General features: G+C 43.1%; 1 protein-coding gene across 2 annotated transcripts; it reads right to left on the bottom strand.

The window, feature by feature from the left end:
* Window positions 1-88: 88 nt before the first annotated feature.
* Window positions 89-21,457, bottom strand: UFD1 (ubiquitin recognition factor in ER associated degradation 1). 2 transcript variants are annotated; one of them, XM_079152017.1, is made up of 12 exons: window positions 21,170-21,457; window positions 17,727-17,859; window positions 17,322-17,354; window positions 13,791-13,912; window positions 10,858-10,988; window positions 8,288-8,360; window positions 6,014-6,082; window positions 5,335-5,400; window positions 5,035-5,082; window positions 4,177-4,265; window positions 3,426-3,507; window positions 89-925 (listed from the first exon to the last, which is right to left on the bottom strand). In XM_079152017.1, exons 1-12 carry the CDS (start codon window positions 21,170-21,172, stop codon window positions 851-853), a joined length of 924 nt encoding a protein of 307 aa, XP_079008143.1. In that variant the 5' UTR covers window positions 21,173-21,457; the 3' UTR covers window positions 89-850. The 2 variants fall into 2 exon arrangements, with proteins under 2 accessions (XP_079008143.1, XP_079008142.1); XM_079152016.1 differs by lacking the exon at window positions 21,170-21,457 and adding an exon at window positions 20,928-21,163.
* Between the last annotated feature and the right edge of the window lie 133 nt (window positions 21,458-21,590).

The raw sequence follows: 21,590 nt of genomic DNA on the forward strand, positions 1-21,590 counted from the left end.
GCTCAGTGGGGTAAAGTATGTGCTCAGTATTCATGAAGCCCTGGGTTCAACTCTAGCACAAATAAAGCAAACAAACAAAAAAATTAGCCATCAGAACCTTGGATACTTTAATAAATTAAAATTGCAAAATTCAGGGGTAGGGAAGGAGGAGAAAGGAACATACCTTCAGCCTTTATTTATTCTAACATTCATATTTGGCTTCCTCATGGAGTTGTTTTATTATAGGACAGGTGAACTAAGGAACCAGTTATTTCCACAAGAAATCAAAGTATGAACTCACACAGATAGGTTTCCTTCTGAGATATGGTACTTTTTTGAAAAAAATCAATATGTAAAACAAAAATAAAAACACCCTTTCTCAAATACTTAAATTGCAGTCACAGGAGTGGGAGAGTCACTATTTACAGGGCACATATCCATTTAAACCATGTTTTTTAGGTCAGATACAATGCCTATGCAACTGACCTGGGAAAAGGAAAAATGTAGAATGAGAAAGAACACCTTAAGTTAGAGTAATTAAATTCCCTCCATTGGTTTTGTAAGAAACGAGGGATCTCTGCTCTGCTGAGGCAGAGTGGGAGAGCCCTTGAGCTGCAAGCATGAAGTAGCAAGGAGGTGGCTGACTATGGGACCTCAGATATAGCTCTTACTCTTTCCCAAAATTAAGCACACAACCACAAAAAGTCCTGCTGCTCCACATCCACGTCAAACTTGATATTTCTTAGGTAATGCTAAACAAACCTTAAGTAACAGCATTCTCTGATGAGTCTTATCCTTGTCAGAGCCAGTAACTAAAAGCCAATATGTTGCAATTGATTCTTTTATTTTCCAATCAGCCAAGAGTCCCAACTTATGGTTTTCTTCCCTTTTTACGCAAGGACTGTCCTTCTCCAGAGAAAGCAACAAATCTGCCTCCAGCTTCATCCTAGGTGTGAAGATAAGACTATTTTCAGAAACTCCGTGGAGGTTTACAATGAATGCTTTATTCTGAATACTGATAAACCATTTTCCTTCCACGTTATTTGTAATAAGAAATTTCTAAAATATAAATGCAAATTGTACTTTGTTACACTGAAATAACCACAGAGTCACAACTGTAAGTTGAATTTACAAAAGATTTTCAGGTTGACTATACAAAAGTTCCTCAACTTAATGGAGGGATTATGTCTTGACCAACTTATTTTAACTTACCATTAAGTTAAAAAATGTATTTAATGCACCTAACTAATTGGGCACAGAGGAACATGCCTATAATCTCAGAGACTCAGAAGGCTGAGGCAGGATTCCAAGTTAAGAGTCCAGCTTCAGCAACTTAGTGACATCCTGTCTCAAAAAATAAAAAGGGCTGGGGATGTAGCCTCTGGATTCCATCCCCAATACTATAAAACAAAAACATAAACAAAAAAACACCTAACCAACCGAACATTCTAGCTTACTAACACATCACATGGTGGAATATTGGTTGTTTCCCTTCGTAATCATGTAGCTGACAGGGAGTTGTGACTCAGACCTATTGTCTAGCATCAGAGGATCATACTGCCTATCACTCGCCCAGCAAAAGATCAAAATTCAAAATTCACGTACAGTTTCTACTCATGTGCATTGCTCTCACATCATTATAAAGCTGAAAAATCCTAAGGGGAACTATAAAACATGAAAGATCATTTGTATATTCTTTTATAGAATAATCACCCATAACTTCATTACTAAAAAATAACATTTCCTGTTATTTTTCTGTACATGTCTATATAAACTGTTTTCTCAATTCTGAAGTTTCAAGTTGATGAATTTCTTATCTAGCATATCCCAAATGCTACAGACAACTCCATCAAGTAGGAGGGCCAGTTTTCTACCACTGGATATTTCTGTTATTTCCAGGATTGTAGTATTATAAATTGTAGAGGTAAGCAACTTAATGTTGCAAACACCTGATTTTTCCCAGAATTCCTGAGTATAGGATTTATATACCTTTTCTTTGTAGTACAAGGCATGGAACCCAAGGTTTCAAGTATACCAGGCAACCTTTTTACCCCTGAGCCTCATCCCCAGCCCTTTTAAAAACGTGTCTCCCTAAGTTGCCCAAGCTGGCCTCGAATTTGTGATCTTTCTGCCTCAAGTCCCCTGAGTCATTGTGATTAAAGGAGTGTGCCTCTATGACTAGCTGGGTGTACATTAAGGTTTTTAATATACAGACCAACCAGGCCTCAAACATTCTACTGAGCTGTTCTCCCATCAGCACAAAGAGGAATTATTTTTTCTAAACCCTTGGAAAATAGCAGGTATTTTTCCACATGGTTCTGTTGCTAGTTAGTCTGAGGCACATCAAGACATCATGACTTTCCTCTGTGGAAGAGGACTACATGATTTCCAACACATATCCTCATAACTAGCAACCCAATTACTACAACATGTTGTACCCATGATGGGGTTATATAATATTTGTGATGACAGTCATGTAAAGGTGAGCCAGATTTGAGCCACACAGTCTTTCTTTCCTGAATAGTCTTTCATCTGTCTTGGTATGAATAGCCATCTGGCTTTTCTCTTCCATTTGATTATAGCAGGTATCCACTGATTTTTTTTCTGCTCGAGAGAGGTATGTCTCTTTGGCCTTCAGCCTGTCCTACCTGGTGCTGTCCAATGTGGTAAGGACTCCCTGGTTCCTGGAGAACCTAGCTTTCTTATTTTTATCTCATTCCTTCATTTTAGTGAGATACATTCTTCAGTAGCTTCCTGAAAGAGGGTGCATAAGCAGTTTTTTTTTTTTTTTTTTTTTTTGAGATCCTATGTGTCCAGAAATAAGTTTTTTTCTACTTTCATGTTTCATGGATAGTTGTGATAGTCTGCTAGAACTGCCATATAAAATACCACAGACTTAGTGGCTCAAACAACACACACATTTCTCACAGTTCTGAAGGCTAGAGGTGACAAGAGTGCTGTTGAGGGCCTGAACTTAAGAAGCTGAATGCCTACTCTTACTGCCCCTGCAATTTCAGTCAAGCTCAGTCTCTCAGCTGTTCTCAGGAGCAAGTATGCCTATACACAGGACACCTTTTTCAACAACCCAACACACTGAGTGCTGTTTGGTGCAAAGTGCCTGTGAGGCCTAGCCACATGGACTCAGAAGTGTTCGCATTTGCAGGATCCCACTCAGCTAGAAGAGGGCCAAAGAATGGAAAGCTCTAGATCTCCCTGAGAAGCAAGCAGAATATAAGGCCCATTTAGGGAACCCTGTTCTTTAGTGGCAGAGCCTTGAGTCAGCTCCTGACTCCTGGATTGCCAGGCCTCAGCCTATTTGGACCCTACAAAAGAATTAAGCCATTAAGGAAATAATGATCACAGGAATGGGCCCCTAATTCACAATGGTTAAGAAACTCAGTCATCAATAGTACAAATACTTCTGGTTACCAATGAAATAAACTCACCTCTTCAACCTTTTTAACCAATGGACGTGAATTTCTGATGAAAGTTATTTTACCAAGTTTAAATTCGTAATTGGGAATTCCTCTGTGAAGAAGAGACAAAAAGAGGAATGTTTATTCCAGGAGGAAAGAACTAAAATTCACTTTAGACATCGAGAAGAAGGCAAGCAAAAAAAAAAAAAAAAAAAGTAATCCCTTGGTAACTCTTTTGGAGATATACTGTTATACCCTATCTGGGCCTCTGGTCAGCCCTTAGGTAGTCCCCAGCATTTTCCTAGCAAGGATCCAGAAGACAAAATGGTTTCCTGGTTTAGCATAAATACTGGGTATGGGGTAGGGGTTTGGGCCTGGCCTGTGGTGAAGAGTCATCCAAGCCACTCAGATCCCCCAACAAGGGCTACACTCTCTCACTTTACTCTTTAAGAGAATGGGTTAAAGATGGTGTTACTAGCATTCTCCAGTTTACATACACAGTAGACAGCTGACACATCTCACTCCTGTCCCCACCATGACAGGTACCAAAGAAGGGTCTATTGTGAGAGTATCTCAACCATTAATATCATGGTCCCCTAACACCAGGAGAGCAGGCAGGGGTCTGGCACAGCCCCTCCTTGGACAATGACAAAATATCCAGCAGCCGGGCTGGGGATATAGCTCAGTTGGGAGAGTGTTTGCCTTGAAAGCACAAGGTCCTGGGTTCAGTACCCAGCATCACAAAAAAAATCCAGCAGAGGTAGAGTTATAAAAGACTTACCTTTTAATGTCTCCAGGCTTGATTGGGGAGGGACTAGGCTCTAACCCTTTCTTCTTTCCATCTAGTCTATTCCCAGAGCCAGAAAAGGCCTAGACAGGCAAGCAGAAGTGTATGCTGAACTTCAAGCATGAACACACATGTGCCTCAGGGTGATGCCCAGACCTCATTAGAACTAAAGTCCTTGCTCCCCAGCTGCTGGATTGTTGTCTCTCCACCCAGCCCTTCAGGGTGTTGCTGAGATCCAGAAGAGCTGCCTGACCCAAGAGCAGCCAGCAGCCAGTGATGGGTTGAAAGGCTTGGCTAGCTCAAGCCCCTGTGGGTGGGCTAAGACCCTTATTGTGACTTGCTTCCCAAGTTTAGCTTCCTGAATGCCCAATCATGTTTCCTCCACTGTTTTCTGGCATCCCAGTGCCTGCACATGACCACCCCCACCTATTTCTCAGTGAGCCTGGCCAGAGGCCATGCTAAGGGTCATGTTTGCATCTTACTTTCAAATGGTATAGGCAAAACAACAACAACAACAAAACCAGGACATACTTTTAGAAACAAAGCAAAAGTAAAAGTAATAAACACTGGTGAATTTAAAGGAAGGATATGTGTATGTCCAATGTATTAGTGGTTTTTTTGGATGGATAATCTATTCAAATGAAAAAAAAGAAAAAAAAAAAAAAGTTGGGGTTGCGTAGATTCCAGGAGTAAGTATATATGTAGATTTAGGAACTGAGCAAGTGTGTGATTTGTTTGTGTACACAGAGCACAAACCCTGCTGATGTCCACAGACTATCAAAGAGAATAGCCTGCAGTGAATGTTCTGGTTCAAGGAAGCACAAAGAGTAAAACATGTGGCCTGGTACTCACACGGAAACCCAACTCTCCCGCATAGCCACTGTGGTCAGCTTCGCCTTCCTGATGGGGAGACAGAAAACAGGAGATAAATTTCTCAGCAGGAATACCCAGCTTTAACCTGAACCTCCAGTTACTAATGCTGCTCCTACCCTGCAACAGCTTGGATACACTATCCCCCAAAGGAGAAGGCTGGAAGAGAAGCAGGAGATATGACAATACCACCTCCAGCAGAGGTCACACATAAAGAAGCACTGGTACTAAAAAGATTAAGTGCATGAGAAGTTGGGAAAGGACCCTGGAGAAATCACTTACTGTTGACTCCTCATGCTGGACTTGTCTTTCAGGTTCCTTGTAGCCCAGGGGAGCATCAAAGTCCACCTATATTTTCAAGATGAAAGGTAAAATGTTGAGACATGGTCACACTCAGCTTCCTTATCTATTTTAACTAAGACAACTACAATTCACACACAGTTCTAAGAAATGTTACTGAAAGATATGCCTTATACACTACACTCAGTTTTCCCAATTGGGACACATCACAAATTATAGCATTGCATCACTGCCAGGTGCTCTTGTACAGAGCTTTCTGATTCTATGTATACTTGTGTGTGTGTGTGTGTGTGTGTAATTAGTTCCTTAAAATTTTATCACCAAGAAGGCCTATCTATCCACCATCACTTTTTTTGGCTTAGCAAAGAGGATGCTGTATACCTCAATGGTTTATTCCTATTCAGGATGCTGAGAAAACTTCCTTAGTTTTTAAGAGTATTTATTCCTTGGCAGATCTGGAGCTGACCATAGATTCAGCCACCTCAGCACTATAAAGCAAACTCTGCCACCCCTACTTCCTGGAATAGATCACTAGGTGAATGGCCTCCTTATGATGTTTTGACAGAATCTTCCTCCTCTTCACCCAAACATTCCTAGGGACTCAGTGACATCCCCCAGAGACACTGATCTGAGTTCAATGAAACCAAAATAAGTCACTCACATTCATGTCACACTCAATGATGGACACAGCCTTGTCAGGTTTGGTCTCCATCACCCGCAGTTCATAGATCTGTGGAAAGAACACAGAAATCAATTGGGACAGTTGTGAGGCAGCACTGGAGGCTGGCAATGTCCCTGTTTCTGTGGCTACCAGACTCCTGTGGACAGACTCATCATTCCCATGACATCATCACCCAGCTGTACCTCCTCCTTCAACAATTTAGTTAAGGGGGTGGGCTGCCTTTATGTCCACTGTCCAACAGATGCTTGTTCCCCATGTGGTTCCAATTAGACAGGTAGTTATGCATCATATTGCAAAAGACACTCCTGTTTTTCTTCCCCTTTCATTTCTTCAGGGAGTACTGGGGATTAAGCCCAGGAGCATTTTTAACATTGAGCTATATCTCCAGCGACTTCTATTTATTTATTTATTTATTTATTTATTTATTTTTGAGATAGGATCTTGCTAAGTTGCTAAGTTGCTAAGGGCCTCACTAAATTGCTGAGGCTGTCTTTGAAGTTGTGATTCTCCTGCCTTGGTCTCCCGAGTTGCTGGGATTACAGGCCACCGCACCCAACCAAGACACTCCTTTTGACCCAGAAGTTCATTTCTAGGAATTTATTCTAAATGAATAATTAGCTAAGTGTCCAAGAAGAAAATTCTAAGAGCACTCTGACACTGCTAATAATAACTAGTGTGTACACAAAATGCCCATCAATAGATCACTTAGATGAATCATATTTGCTCACATGTAAAAAACAAGTTAGAGGTACAGCTCAGTGGTAGAGCATCTGCCTAGCATGTACAAGGACCTGTATTCAAATCCCAAGCAATGCAAAACAACAACAAAATACAGAAAGGGAAGAAGAGAAATTTTTTAAAGTATGTATTTAAACCTGTGCTTCAATGTATATCCCAATAACCCACCCCCACTCACTATGCAAAATCATCAACAGCATCTTTTATGATCAATTTAAGAGTTAACATTATTATCTTGATATCAAGAATAACAACATGAAAGCTGCCTATGATTTATCAAAAAGCCTTAAAATATTCAATTAAGGTAGACAATTCTTAAAATATTCTCCATGAAGCTAAAGACAAGAATAGTTCTTAGTTTATACAAAAAGAAAAAATAGAGAAGTATGATTTTAAATCCACAAAGTAGAAAAGTAAAGATTATCAGTATAAGATCCCTCAAATATAAGGAAACTTCCAGATAAGAAGCTAGATCTTTACATTGACACCAACTAAGTTGCTTCTAAATCCTGCGAGGGAGGAACTGGCTGACACACAAGGCTCCTGTGACATGGTGTGGGGACCCTAGTGCAAAGGGACCAGACAATGTTGTAAAGTAGCTGAGCACTGTTGCAGAGGAAGCCAGGCCAAACCAGGCTGGGGTCATTCCTGGACACCAGAGGTCAGCCCTGGCAGAAACCCCATGGTGGTCAACTGTCACTGTCAACTGTCACAGTGGACAAGAGACACTGACAGTATTGTACGCCATGCCTATGGCAGAATAGCCTAGGGGCAGGAGTTCCAGCTATTATATCCTCCTGCAAATGTGTTTCCATGGATCTGGGAAAGCAGATGCCCTACTGAATAGAGGGAACTCACCTGTCATTTCACTTTTTAGCTAAATTACCTAGAATCAGGCACCCAAGAAGCACAGATCAATGCATATGAATGCATTTGGGACTTGAGAGACTTATATCAGGAAGGGTTAAGCCCAGAGGAGTTGCTAAGGGAAAACTGGAGTTAAAAAAAAAAAATGTGGGTTTCCATGAGAAGAGGTGCTCCAAGAGGCACTGTCTCCAGCAAGAGCCGGGGTTTGCTTCCAAGATGCCCAACAGCATTCACCTCACTGCAGGGCCAGCTCCTCCAGAGCTTGTCTGCTTCCAAGGGAGGATATCGCAAAGACAAGGATCCAGGTGGTCTGTTTCTGGGTCCCCACAGTTATAGAAAAGGCCTTAAAGGCTTAGGATACATATACAATGAAGACTGTTTTAATAGAGGGAGAACCGACAGCATCACCAACATGGTACACAGAGATATGATTAAGTATAGTAACATTAAGCTTATTTACCTACAAATGCAATCAATCCTTAAAAGGAAGTTATGCGAATTAGAGCTCTAAAATTTTAAAAAGAAAATAGTAAGGAGTAATGAGGTGATAAGATCCAGGAATATCTCGTTTAAAAAGAAGCCCCAAACACCAGACTAGACAGTGCAGGTAATTCTTTTTCCAATCTATGTCAAACCAAGCTCACCTACCTTCTCATTGTAGTTGATGGCAATCACATCCCCAGTGGTCAGACAGGCAAAGTTTCTCAATGCATTTTCTAATCTGCATACACACACTGTCAAGGCAACATGGCAAAATGTATACCTTCAATCTAAATTAAGTATCTATGAGGAGTTACCATTAGGTACATGTCGTGTAGCATGCTGGAACTAAAATCACACAGTTTTGGGCTAGACGTAGCTCAGTAAGGTGCTTATCCAGCATGCATTAGTCCCTGGGTTCAATCTCTAGCACCACAAAAATAAAAAACAACAAAATAAATACCAAAACACTGCTTAGCCAGGCATGGAAGCTGAGGTAGAAGGATCACAAGTTTAGTTCAAGAATAGCCTAGGCAATTGAGTGAGATCCTGTCTCAAAAAAAAAAAAAAAAAAAAAGTACCATGTGGTGGTACATGCTTGTAATCCCAGAAACTTGGAAGGCTGAGGCAGGAGAATTGCAAGTTTCAGGTCAACCTCAGCAGCTCAGAGATCCTGTCTCAAAAAGTAAATAATAAAAAGGGCTGGGGGCATACCTCAGTGGCAGAGTGCCCCTAAATTCAATCCCCAGTACTGCAAAAAAATTACTCCCAGTGACCCTGTAAGGGCATGCTTTGACTTCAACCAAAACGGTTGGAGGTGCCAAGCCTGAGCTATGCTAGAACGCAGACTCCTTGGTTTCTGAGAGCATGAAAGGCTCTCTGCATTACTTCTGCTTGCCCTGGCACACACCACAGTGCAAGTTCCCCACCTTACATATTCTATGCTGATTGCCTTCATCCTGTCAAACCATGGGAATGCCCAACTGACTTTCAGCTAACAAAATTATCCAAGCCAACAGAATCAACCTCTGAAAACAATCCCACAATAAATTTGCATTACAACATGCATAAAAATACAAAGATTAAAAGGGGCTATGACCACAGATGCAGGAACCCCTCTTGGTCACTGACAGCCAAACCCATCTAGGTCAGAGTTCTGAGGAACAATTTACAATCTTCCCATAGGATGTCTTCCTGGCTGCAGAAGAGAAAGCTTCCACCACTTCCTGCAGTGGACAGAATACCCAACACATCCCCTCATCCAGGACCCAATCAATGAGGCTATTGTGTCCAGACATGATCAGCAAAGGACTTAATATGGCTCATATACAGCTTACCCCTAACAGTGGGCATTGATGGGGAGGAAGACACAGTTTAAAATTTTTTTTACTTTTTACCTTTCTGTGTTGTTCACTTTTTTTTTGGCACCAGGGACTGAACCCAGGGGCGCTTAGCCACTGAGCCACATCCCCAGCTTTTTTTTACATTTCATTACAGACAAGGTCTGAGTTACTTAGGGCCTCGCTAAGTTGCTGAGGCTGGGTTTGAACTCGCCATCCTCCTACCTCAGTGTCCAAGCCACTGGGATTACAGGGATGTGCCACCATACCAGGCTCTATGTTGTTCTTTTTTTTTTAATGGTACTATGGATTAAACCCAGAGTGCTCCACCACAGATCTATGCCCCCAGTTCTTTAAAGTAGCTGGGATTACACATGCACCACCACGCCCAGCTCTTACGTTTTTTAAAAAGCATGCATTTTAAAAAATAGAGCTGGAGATGCAGCTCAGTGGTAAAGACTTTCTTAGCATGCATGAGGACCTAGGTTCAATCTCTAGTATCACAAAAAAGGGAAAAAAAAAAATTAAATAGACACTCCTTAGTATTTTGATCTTAACCATCAAGCTAGAGGTCTTTTGTTGTTGTTGTTTTGTGGTACTGGGGATTGAACCCAGGGCCTTGTGCGTGCTAGGCAAGTGCTCTACCACTGGGCTACATCCCCAGTCCAAGCAAAAGATCTTGATCACAGACCACAGACAATACACCTCTTACCCACAATGGTCACTTCCTTCCCCAGTACTGCAAAAAGAAAAAAAGAAAGAAAAAAAAAAAAAAAAAAATCACTGGAACCTAAACATTTGCTTTCTGCTTTCTGAAATAGGAAATGTACTCAGTCAACATTACCCATTGATGAAATAATTGAGCCCTAAGTCTGTGCACACAATGGGGATGACTAGCCAGTTCTTGGTTGAGCTGGGTTACTAAGGGTCCACAAAGAGGCTAGAGGGTGAAGGCAGATGATTCACCCCCTCCACTGTACATATTGCACATCCTTGATTTGTGCCAGGTGGCAAAGTCCAACTGAAAGAAGAGTTACACTTTGGTCTCTAGGAGTGTTTGAAAAATGATCAAAGGAGGTCTACAGAACATTTAGTGCATTCGGTTAGGTGAATATGCTGGCTGAATGCTATTCTTTTTCTTCTTCTTCTTCTTTTTTTTTTTTTTTTTTGTTTGTTTGTTTGTTTGTGGTACTGACAAACCCAAGGCCTGGTGCACACACCACACTGTATCACCAAGCTACATCCCTACCTATGAATGTTATTATTCTTAAATCACAACTTCAACCACAAATAAACTGTGGTTCTGAAAGTAGGCACAGATTTAACAAAGCACCTGCTATTTAGTGACTTCTGAATACCCCTCCATCATCTAGAAGAACATTTATTTCAAAAGGATACACTGCTTTGGGGTTGGTGATATCCAGGAAGTCTGGGCTCTGAGGCTGGAATTTGGAGTATGTAGCCACTTGAAGGTTGACACTCTCCACCTGCACCAAGCCCCCTTCTTCCAACAGCAAATTCTGCATCATCTAAAAGGAAGAAGGCTGCATGAAACTGCTGGAAATTAAGCAATACCACAGTTATAATCTATCTGTACAATGGATGAGCCAAAGTCTTCTTGGGGCCCCAAAAGAGGAGCCTGAGACAAAAGACTTGAAAACAGGTAATTTAACGGGGATACAATGTCAGAAAAGATGAAAAATCAAGTGAGGGAATCATGTGGAAGAAAGAAGGCCAAGAAAGGGGACTAAGGCTGCTGCAGCTGATAGTATGCTGCATCTCTGGTGGGGCACCTGGATCAGCCACCAGCTCCAGGCTTTCTGGGGTAGAGTATTTTCCTGGGATGCTCAGTTCCTGACTCCTAAACTGTCCCACAAACAGGTTACAAGGTTCCTGGGTAAACAAGGCTATACTTAAGGTAGGATATTGATAGCAGAATATAAAACTGAGCTGCTGTGGAAAGGCCTGAAAATGGCTGAGGCCATGAAGTAGTGACAAGGCTCCAGAGATGTCGGCTATAGAGGGTTATAGAAAATTAAGAGCCACCCCCCACATTCCTCTATTAAAAACCCACTGAGGCAGACGATGTCTGAGGTGGAAGATGAAAAAACATGACAAAGCCTGTGAGAACCTGGCACAATTAGGGAGGATGGCCACTACAGTGTGCCTAAGACTTGGGTCAGATGAAAAAAGGCTAGGCCAGCAAAAAGGAACCCTGCATATCCCAGACTAGGCTTTTGCTTTTCTTATTTTAAACCTTCTTGAAGAGAATGTCAGAAAAATATATGGATAGAAAGAACCACAAAACCAATTTCTGCACAGCCTGCCCTGATAGTTTAATAAGCAAGATATGACCTAGCTCATTTTCTCTATCAGCACCCCACTCGCCAGTCCCACTCCACACTGGACATCATGTTCCTTTGAGAATGTTTTACCAACAGCAGCAGTTAGGTGATTCCAACAGCCCAAGGAAGTGAGGACAGAGGGTCATGGTGCAGGTAAGAGAAAGGGAGCTCGTCTGGAGAACTGGGCATAACGGGGGCAACAGCTGTACCTTAAGGAAGGCAAAAGACCACCCATGAGCAAAGTTCAAGAGTGAATGGGTCCTAAGACAAGCCTATGGAGGCTCCAACACACTTGAACAGAAGGTCACTCATCAGCAATGACAGCAATGGAGGGGTTGTCACTCCTCCTAATGCCAGAGGTAGCCACAAACAGGATGGTAAGTCAGCTGGCTTTGGAAACTAAGGGTACTGTGACTCTGGGAAGTGGAAGTATTCCAAGGGTGAGTTAGCCTGCTGCAGGTCAAACCCTAGGCACTTGGGTAGAATATTCTAAGTGATCTGTCAATGAGGAGGAGGAGGACAATAGTGGTATGAGGCCTAGGAGAGCAAAGGGCAAGGTTGTGATCACAGACCTAAGGGAAGCCTGGACTGTGGTGGGAATGAGAGGAGCTTCCTCAGTCAAAAGGCAGGACACAGTCACAGGAAGCCTGAGAAGGAGAGATGGGAGTGAGGGTTAGATCAGAGGTTGAGGTGAGAATTGAGCTGAGTTTGGAAGAGACCTGAAGGTAATGAGGGAGGGAGGCAGAGCTGAAATCTTGCTCTGCACCTGGTCCACCAGTTTGGCACTGTGGTGATGCACACACAGTACACAGGCACCTGGTCTGGTGCATATCTTAGTGCTTGCAAGTGGTCCCATGCAGGAATAAAGGTCAGCAGTTGAGGTCCCAGATGCTAGGAGACAAGCCAGCACTTGTTCTAGCCTGGCTCTCAGAAGCAGCTTGGGAGCTCTGGGTGGGTTGGAGTCTAACAATCAGTCAAAGAAAAGCACTTGCTCACACACTCTATGCTGCCTTAGACAGCAGTTGGGAGGTACCAGGCAACTTTCTCACACCAGGATCTGAAAGGCCAGGTTAGGAAGAGGCAAGCCTGTTAGCCTATGAAGGACCCTGGGACCCAACTGAAAGACAACCATGTTCACAGTGGTATAAACAAGGTTGTCTCCAACAAGTGGGAAGGGACCTTCAGAACTTATACTCAATCTCAGAAAGAGAGAAATTCAAATAAAGGAGGGGGAGGGGGAGGGGAGGGGGAGGGGGAGGGGTGGCGGCAAGGATAGCCAGGCCATTCAAAGTGTGGCAATCACCATGAAGGGAACCAGCAAGAGGTGGGCTATGCCTGAGAACATTGTCTTCTTAGCAATATGGTCTCAAGGTGAGGCAGCTGAAGCACTTTTGTGTGTTTGTAGCCAATCCCACTGCTCATCCTGGGCACTCTTAGTGCCCAAAATTAAAGCAAAATTAAAGCACAAAGGAAAGGAAACATGCTTTCTTCTATGGGCTTCCTAAAACAATCATGTCAGAACTAGGGATAGGGTAGGAGTAGGACAGAGAGAAGAGGAAAGGGAAAAAAGAGCCATGTGGTTCCTGAGGCCACTGGTGTGGAACACATTCAATATCAGGCTCCTCCCTAAAACACTAGTGCAGTTTTGCTTGCTTCTCTAAGGTGTCCAGGCCCTGGGCAAGTTCTGGAAGACTCTTATGCACCCAGATGTTTGCACCCAAGCCTGCAATGATGTCCTTCAAGTCAACTGACCAAAGTCAAGTAACTTGACACGTGGGTCCACAGCCATGCACAGTGTTTTAAGGACATGGCATAGGGCATTGTTTCGGATCCATTCCTCTTGCTGGACCATGCTGCTAAGGGGGGCAGGATTCTCAAGTGTACACACACATGCTGGGGGTCGTCCCTACTTATGGTAGGTTGTACCTACCATGCTGTGACAGGCCAAGAGGCACACTCTGCAGACACCTTGGTGGCCCCACTCACCCAGTGTGGGAGATAGCAGATGCCCTCATCAGCCACGAATTCCAGAACCCCGCAGTGTGTCATGCGATCCGAATTCTTATTGGTCAGTTTGAATAGCATGGGATAGGTAATGTTAAGTCGGCCTAAGAAGAAAGAGGTTAACAGGCATGGATCAGTTAGGTAATACAAAGCATGGATTCTCCGAAAGCAAAGATGCCCTGTTCACCCTCCCCTTGGAAGCCTCTCTGCTGACTACTGTGGTTTTGTTCCCCAAACTTGGTGCCCCCACCCCAACAAACCTCCCACTGCTTGAGGCAAGGATGTACAGTGCATGGCCCAGAGGAGCTCAGAAATGTCTGCTGACTTAGTCATGCAACATCAGCACAGAACTGTGATTTTCTGAAATCACAATTTTTTTTGGTGGGGACAGGGCAACCGGGATTAACTTAGGGGCAACCAATCACTGAGCCACATCCCCAGCCCTATTCTGTATTTTATTTAGAGACAGCGTCTCACTAAGTTGCGTAGCACCTCACCATTGCTGAGGCTGGGTTTGAACTTGCGATCCTCCTGTCTCAGCCTCCTGAGCTGCTGGGATTACAGGTGTGTGCCACAGCACTGGGCTTGAAATCACAATTTTAAAAAGTGTCTCTTTGTCAATAATGTACCAATCATGTCAGAAAAAAATCCCTACCTTCAAAGGTTACTAGTTAGAAAGGTGAAAAAGAACACAAATATGCATAACCGGAGGCTTCAGGTGCTATGAGAAGAGTTGGGAAGGAGGGCACAGGGTAAGGGGGACAGGCCAGTCACTGGGCAGGAAGGTCAGGGATAGAATCCAAATAGAAAGAGCAGTTTGAAAAAAAGTATGGAGGGGAAGAGGCCAAGTAGCTCAGAGATGGACTGTCAATTAGGCAAGATGGGCTGGGACAAGTATGGGAGTGATCAGGAACAGAAAGGCAAATTGGGATGAGATACCACATGGCAGAACCTAGTGTTTGGGCCCAATGGACTTGACAAGGTCACAAGACAGTATATCTACTCATTCCAGTGGTCCATAAGGTAAGAGTTGCATGGAGGCCAGGAGCTGGCAAACAATACTGCTTCCATGCTGACTCAGGAGGTACAAGAGGCAAAGCAAGGTAGGGCTGGCCAGGTGAGGTAGAAAAACCTAGGAAACCAGGGCCCTGGGAGAAGGGGTCTAAGAAGATATTGATGATGTTTGCTCTGTCCTAGGTTCTTGTTCAATCTTCCCAGGATTTTCAGGAAGGTACTATCATTATACCTTTTTTATTACTGGGGAAACTAAGGCACACAAATTAAGTAACATACCCCAGATTACACAGCTCAAGAGTGGCAATGCTGGGATCCAAACCTAGGCTACTGGCTTAAATTTGGGAACTCAGCCATTGAGGTAGACTTAAGCTTGTCAGTCTAGGCAAACATATCAATAGCAGTCCATTTAGCATCAGGAGGTAAAGCAGATTCCTTCTGGTCTCTGTCTAAAATTCCAATAAAACAAATTAAAGAGCTTGGGCAGGAAGTTCAGAGAAGCTCAGAAAGAAACACCTCACTATGGAGGTGCTGTGGGAATGGGTGCCCCTGCTATCACATGGGTAATTGATACTGGCAGCACAAGGTCCAAGGGCCCAGAGGTCAGGCCCTCTGTCCTCAGGACACTTCCTAGCTGTTGGAAGCTGACCTACAGTTGGTCCTGGGTGACCTGGATCAAGCTCCAGCCAAGGATCTGAGATTGCTATAGCTGGAAAAGATGCCAATGTTCCCCAGTTCGCTGATTCCCAAACTGCAATCTATGATTTAGAGAAGTGCCTTGAGGCTCCCAACACTTCATAATGCACCCCCACCTCTTCCAGAATAGTGATCCTGTATTTTGTAAATCACGACTCCCTACATGATCTTAATTAGGCAAAAAAGGATTTCTTCCATCATTTAGGAGGTCGAAACAATACTGATCTGCTCTAAACCCCACTGACCAGACCCTGATTCTTCTGGACACTTGTGCTAAGGGTCACACCAGTTATCTGGCTTTTGGATCAGCTTGCCTGGAAACTAAGGTCTCTCTGGGGGCTTACTCCCTCTCTGTAATAACAAGTGTGAAAATGTTACTGTGACTATGAACCAATGGCTCTATCCACCTGCAGAATGAGCAGAGGCCTCTACAGTAATGGCCACAGCTAGAGCTGGCTCAAGGGTCACCATCTCTAGTGGCTAATGAAATGGATTGGGTTGTGCATACACAAAGCATACAGGTGCTGTAGATATCCCTGATTATGTAAGAGAACACTGAGGGCCAGAAGCCAAGTCACTAGTCTAGGTCAGGCTGGGCAGGTGCAAAGATTGAGCACAGTGATACCAGACTCAGAGCCTATTCTCTACAATCTATCACTGAGTTCCCATGACTAGCCTCCAGTCTCCTGCCTCCCACAAGAGAAATTCAAAGTGGAAACATTGAGTCTTGAAATTCATCAACTGTGTCCGTGATTGGGGCTCTCCATCATCAGGATATTGTGTCAAGGGCATGTGGTCTCTGGGCTGCTCTCTTGAGATAAAGGGTTGGGGGGAAAAGGAAGAATGTAGCCACTCTCACAACTTACGGGTCTCATCTGCTTCTACTAAGAGGCAGAAGACAAGTGAGAAGAGGAGAAGACAATAAATAGTTCAATCTCTGACATGCTCAGGATGTAAGGATGCATTGGAGTTAGAAACATCATGAAAGATGTTTGGAGAAGAGATAAGGAACCTGCTATGCATCATCCTCTTGTGAAGTAACAATTTCTTCTCTAAGAGGAAACTTACTGAATTGAGCCAATGGCATGAGCTCCCTTGGCACTGTGCACAGAACTTCACCCCTCCTTTATTTACTTATTTATTGCAGTGTTGAAGATCAAGGTCCCTGAGCATGCTAGGCAAGTGCTCTACCACCAAGCCATACCCCAGTCCTTCATCCTTCATTGAATCCTGACAGATTCCTGAGACAAGATGGTAGAATCAGGAAAGGAAACCCCTTTCACAGAGGAGGGACCAAAAGTGTCCAGGGTAGCAGGGAAGCTGAGTATACACTGCACAGTTGCCACCACCACACACAGTTGTGTCCCAGACCCTTGTGGCCCTGGTTTCCCCAGTTCAGCATGTGCTCCCTAGGGATGATTAGTGAGTCTGGATGCACTAAAGAGCCTATGCTGGGGCTGGGGCTGTGGTTCAGTGGTAGAGCACTTGCTTGGCATGTTGAGGCACTGGGTTCAATCCTCACTACCACATAAAAATAAATAAATAAAGTTGTGTCTGCCTACAACTAAAAAAAAAAAGAGTCTATGCTGGGGCTAGGATTGTGGTTCAGTGGCAGAGCATTTGCCTAGCATGTGTGAAGCACTGGGTTGGATTCTCAGCACCGCATATAAATAAATGAATAAAATAAAGGTCCATCAACAACTAAAAAAAATTTTTTAATTACAAAAAAAACGAACCTATGCTGATTTCTGTGATCCATAATTTATATTGCTTAAGTTTCCAAGTCACTTAGAAAATACTTACTGAGTTGATCGAGGGCCGAGGGTGGCATAATTACTGTGGAAAAAATATTTAAAAACATTGAGAAAATAAAAATAAATAGACCAAAGGCAAGATACAGTTCTTATTATATCTAAAAAAAAGTTTTAAACAGTATTTTTAGGGTAGCCAAAATTTCACAATGATCTTTCATAAAAAATCTTAGTTAATGTAATTTATTCAGGGGGGATGAAAGGCTCCCAGACATAAATCTAATCATAATTAGCACCCCACTCCTACCACCTACACCCACTTAGCAAATCTGGGACAAGTCACACTTTAACTTTAGATTCTGGTGCCCACATGCAAAGTTAAGGGTTGGGGAAGGCTATAAACTTCACAGACATAGGGCAGGAATGGTTACTATTCAAAATAAAAACAAGCACATACTCTTCCCTCCTTTCTCCACATCTGACCTGTCATTAGGCCCTGCTAGCATGGACACAGAGAAGCAGCGGTACTGTGTGGAGAAGCGGTTCTGGAAGACCCGAGGAATCGGGTGGTCGAACATGTTGAAAGAGAACTAAAAGAAAGAAAGAGATGCTGGTATTAGAACAGAACAAAAGTTCATTTCTTTCCTGGGACAGGGGTCTCAATGTTTTGCTCAGGCTGGTCTCAAACTCCTGAGCTTAAGAGATCCTTTGCCTCAGGCTTCTGAGTAGCAGCAACTACAGAAACACAAACCTTACCCCAGCTTAAGGGAATGTTACATCAAAAGTCATATGTTTTGTGTGTGTTTGTACTGGGGATTGAACCCAAGGCCCTGCTAATGGTAGACACATACTCTAACAACAACCTACATCCCCATTTCTTTTTAGAATTTTATTCTGAAACAGGGCCTCACTAAATTGCCCAGGCTGGACTTGAACTTGTGGTCTTCCTGTCTCAGTCTCCCCTGTAGCTGGGATTGTAGGCCTGCACTACTGTGCCCAGCACATCAGGATGATTAACGTTGATAAACATGGCTGAGGAAATGAACAACACATATACTTGATTAACCAGAATGTTCTGATTTCCTAAGCAGCAAAATGAACCTCAAATTCTTTCTGCTTCATCCAGTCTCATTCCTTAGATCTAGCCTCCACCATCTTTAGACAGTGTCATCTTACTAAAATATGAAACAGGCAATGCCAAGCCTGCCTTTAACATCTTTCAGAGCTGTTCCCCACAAGCCAAGAGCACCACTAGGATCAAGGCTGGACCTCCTGTACATCTCACAGAAACCTGTTACTGACAGATCTACAGTCTCTTAACCTGTCATGTTCCTGCCTGGCAATTTCTTCCACCTGGAACTTTTTCCCTATTATCATTAATTTAAAAGTCATTTACTAATTGAAAAACATCTCTTATTAAGTAAGGCTATGTGTCAGGCTCTGATCTAGGCACTAGGGGACTATCACTATAGTGATGGTTACTATCAAAACAGATACCACCTCTGCCTTGGTGGACCTGATGCTAAAGAGAAAAGATATATGCAAAAGAAAACACATGTGTCAGATAGTTTGAATACAAAAAGCAGGTAAGGGGACAGAGAGTTCCTAGGCATGGTGTTTTAAACACATAGTCAGGAAGGACCTCCCTACACAAAGTCCAACATGCCATGAGAAGGAGCAAGGCAGGAAACAGGGAAAAGGCATTCCAGGCAGCAAGAAGAGCAGGTGCCAGCTATTTGTACTCCTTCCCCTGGATTCCAATTACCATCCATTCCTTCCTCCAGGAAGCCTCCCTTGCTCTGCCAGGTAAGCAACAGTACCCTTCCAGTGTGCTCTTATTAGCAGAGTAGGTACACATGTAGTGCTACATCATAATGCTTCCTTATATTAACAAGCAAAGTGAAGACATGGTGACAATAGAAAGGTAAGATCCAAAGACAAAGTTTAGCAACATCAATTTGGGATCTTCTCAAAGCTTTGCAATTAACATGACATTTAAGAAGAGAACATAAAATCTAACAGGGTAGATATCCAAAGGAATGAAAGTAAGATCTTAGCCAAAAAGTGGACACAACCTAGATGCCCACTGATAGATGAATTAAAAAAATGAGGCATATACATATAATGGACATTATTCAGCCTTAAAAAAAAAAAATACGGTCACATGCTACAATACAGATGAACTCTGAGGGCAATATATTCTCAAGTAAAGTAAGTTACAAAAAACACCACAGGATTCCACTTATGTGAGGTACTTACATAATCAAAATCATAGAGATAAAAAATGGAATTGTGATTGCCAGGGGCTATAAGGAGTGTAAATGGAGCATTATCATTAACAGGAGAAAATTTCACTTTCACAGGATAAAAACTGTTTTGGGTAGGGTACAGTGGTGCACTCCTGTAATCCTAGCTACTTGGGAGACTGAGGCAAGAGGATTACGAGTTCCAGTTCAGCCTTGGCAACTTAGCAAGATCCTGTCTCAAAAAATAAACAAACAAAATTACAAGTTACAATGGAAAAATTTATGTTTTTTATCACAGTAAAAAAACTCATCATAACAAATGCTTCTTGACTTGATTCTAAATGCACATTATGTAAAAGGAAAGCTACTTAGTGATAAAGCAGTTTAGTAATAATTCCAAAATTAATAAAAGGAATCTCTATCTTCTGGAATGCAGAGATAGCTGGCTCCTGCTTAAAATCTTAGATTGTTCTTCACTCTCTAGAACTCTAGTACTGTAGTGTCAATCTTGGCTAGAAGCATAAGATATGAAGCCTTTTCTGGATGATTAGAGTCAGAGGAGTGAGGAGCTCTTTAACATGCTTTAAGGCATCTCTCACTTCAGCTACCACATCCAAGTCATTTCTTCCCTTTGCAACCTAAAAGGAGAAACCATGCAAAGGATGGGATGACTTAAACAACCTGCCTACAATTTATTCACCCATAAACCTGAGCTTCTGCTCCTGCTGCTTCTGACTTCATGGTTTACTTTCCTTTATAACACCTTTGATGGCAGCACATTGCCTGGCACATATCAGGTATTCAATGTTTGTTACATGGAGGAACTTGTAAACAAAAATTTGATTTCACAGTGAATCACAGGATATCTAATAATCATCCCTTGCTTTTAAGAAAATAAGCAACTGCTAGGCAACGCTATATACAATGGTTATGAGTCAGTTTTGCAGCCATATGGACTTGGTTTCAAATCTCCAATCCTCACTTATGACCTCGAGTAAACTATCTCTGTAAACATTAGTTTTCCCCAGGTTAAAATGATACCATTTTTGCCTCCAAGGGGATTGTATAAAGGAGATAAAATGTCATGAAAGAATGTAGGCATAAAGAAAAACCGTGTAACAGAAAAAGCGCCTCCCCGCCCAGTTAGCTACTACCGTTATAACCACCGAACACAACACGATTGAGTATATACAAAGGCATGATAGCAGATGCTTACAATTCACTGAAGAAAGGCAAAAAGCTGGATGTTCCTCCCGCCTAGGGGGATGCCCCCTACGAATTCTCCCAAGGGAGCACCTACTTCTGCTTCTACCACCAACTTTCCCATTACCTTTGATTTAAAGGAAACCTGTTGCATGAACAGCGCTTGCGAGCCCACGAGTGGGACACAAATATAGAATGTTACTTTTTACCTTCAAGGACCTCAAGTCCAGCTGAGAGGGAACGCAAACTATGCCCCCCGCAAGCGCAGATGAACAGGGGCATTCGTAGTTAAGGGTCCAACACGTTCCAGAAGTGTCCGGGACTGGTAGACCCGCCGGCCTCAGGCCCGGGTGACTCGGCATCTCCGCCTCCGTTCCGTCCAGCCCTGCTGGGCCCTGACTTGAGCCCTATCTTCAGCCCAGTTCCCCGAAACCTACCCATCCGCGCTTACCATGATGTAAACCCTTCGTAGACGCAGCTTTTCTCAGGAAACGTTAGTACAGGAACAGTCGGAAAACTCTTCTTTCCAGAAGCCGCCGCCTTACTGAAACCCGGACACCCCAGAGGCTCACCGGAAGTGCCGGACCGGAGTACCGGGGGTGGGTGTCGAGCCCAGGAATCGGTTGCAACAAGGAAAACCCGAGCGAAGGCTACAAGACATAAAAATTATACAGCATACATAAGAAAATATCATTTAATAACTTATTGCCTCATATAAAGGCTATTTTAGAGTTATTTAAAATTATGTTTTGATAATATCCCCCTACGAACGAATTTGGTAGGGCCCATTCTGCTTACTGACTACCCTACCCAGAATGCACCCAGACCCTTCTGGCCTGTGCTTCAGCCATGGTGGACTCGGGCGGAAGTAA

This window comes from Sciurus vulgaris, assembly GCF_902686455.1.
Source record: "Sciurus vulgaris genome assembly, chromosome: 8".
Taxonomy (NCBI): domain Eukaryota; kingdom Metazoa; phylum Chordata; class Mammalia; order Rodentia; family Sciuridae; genus Sciurus; species Sciurus vulgaris.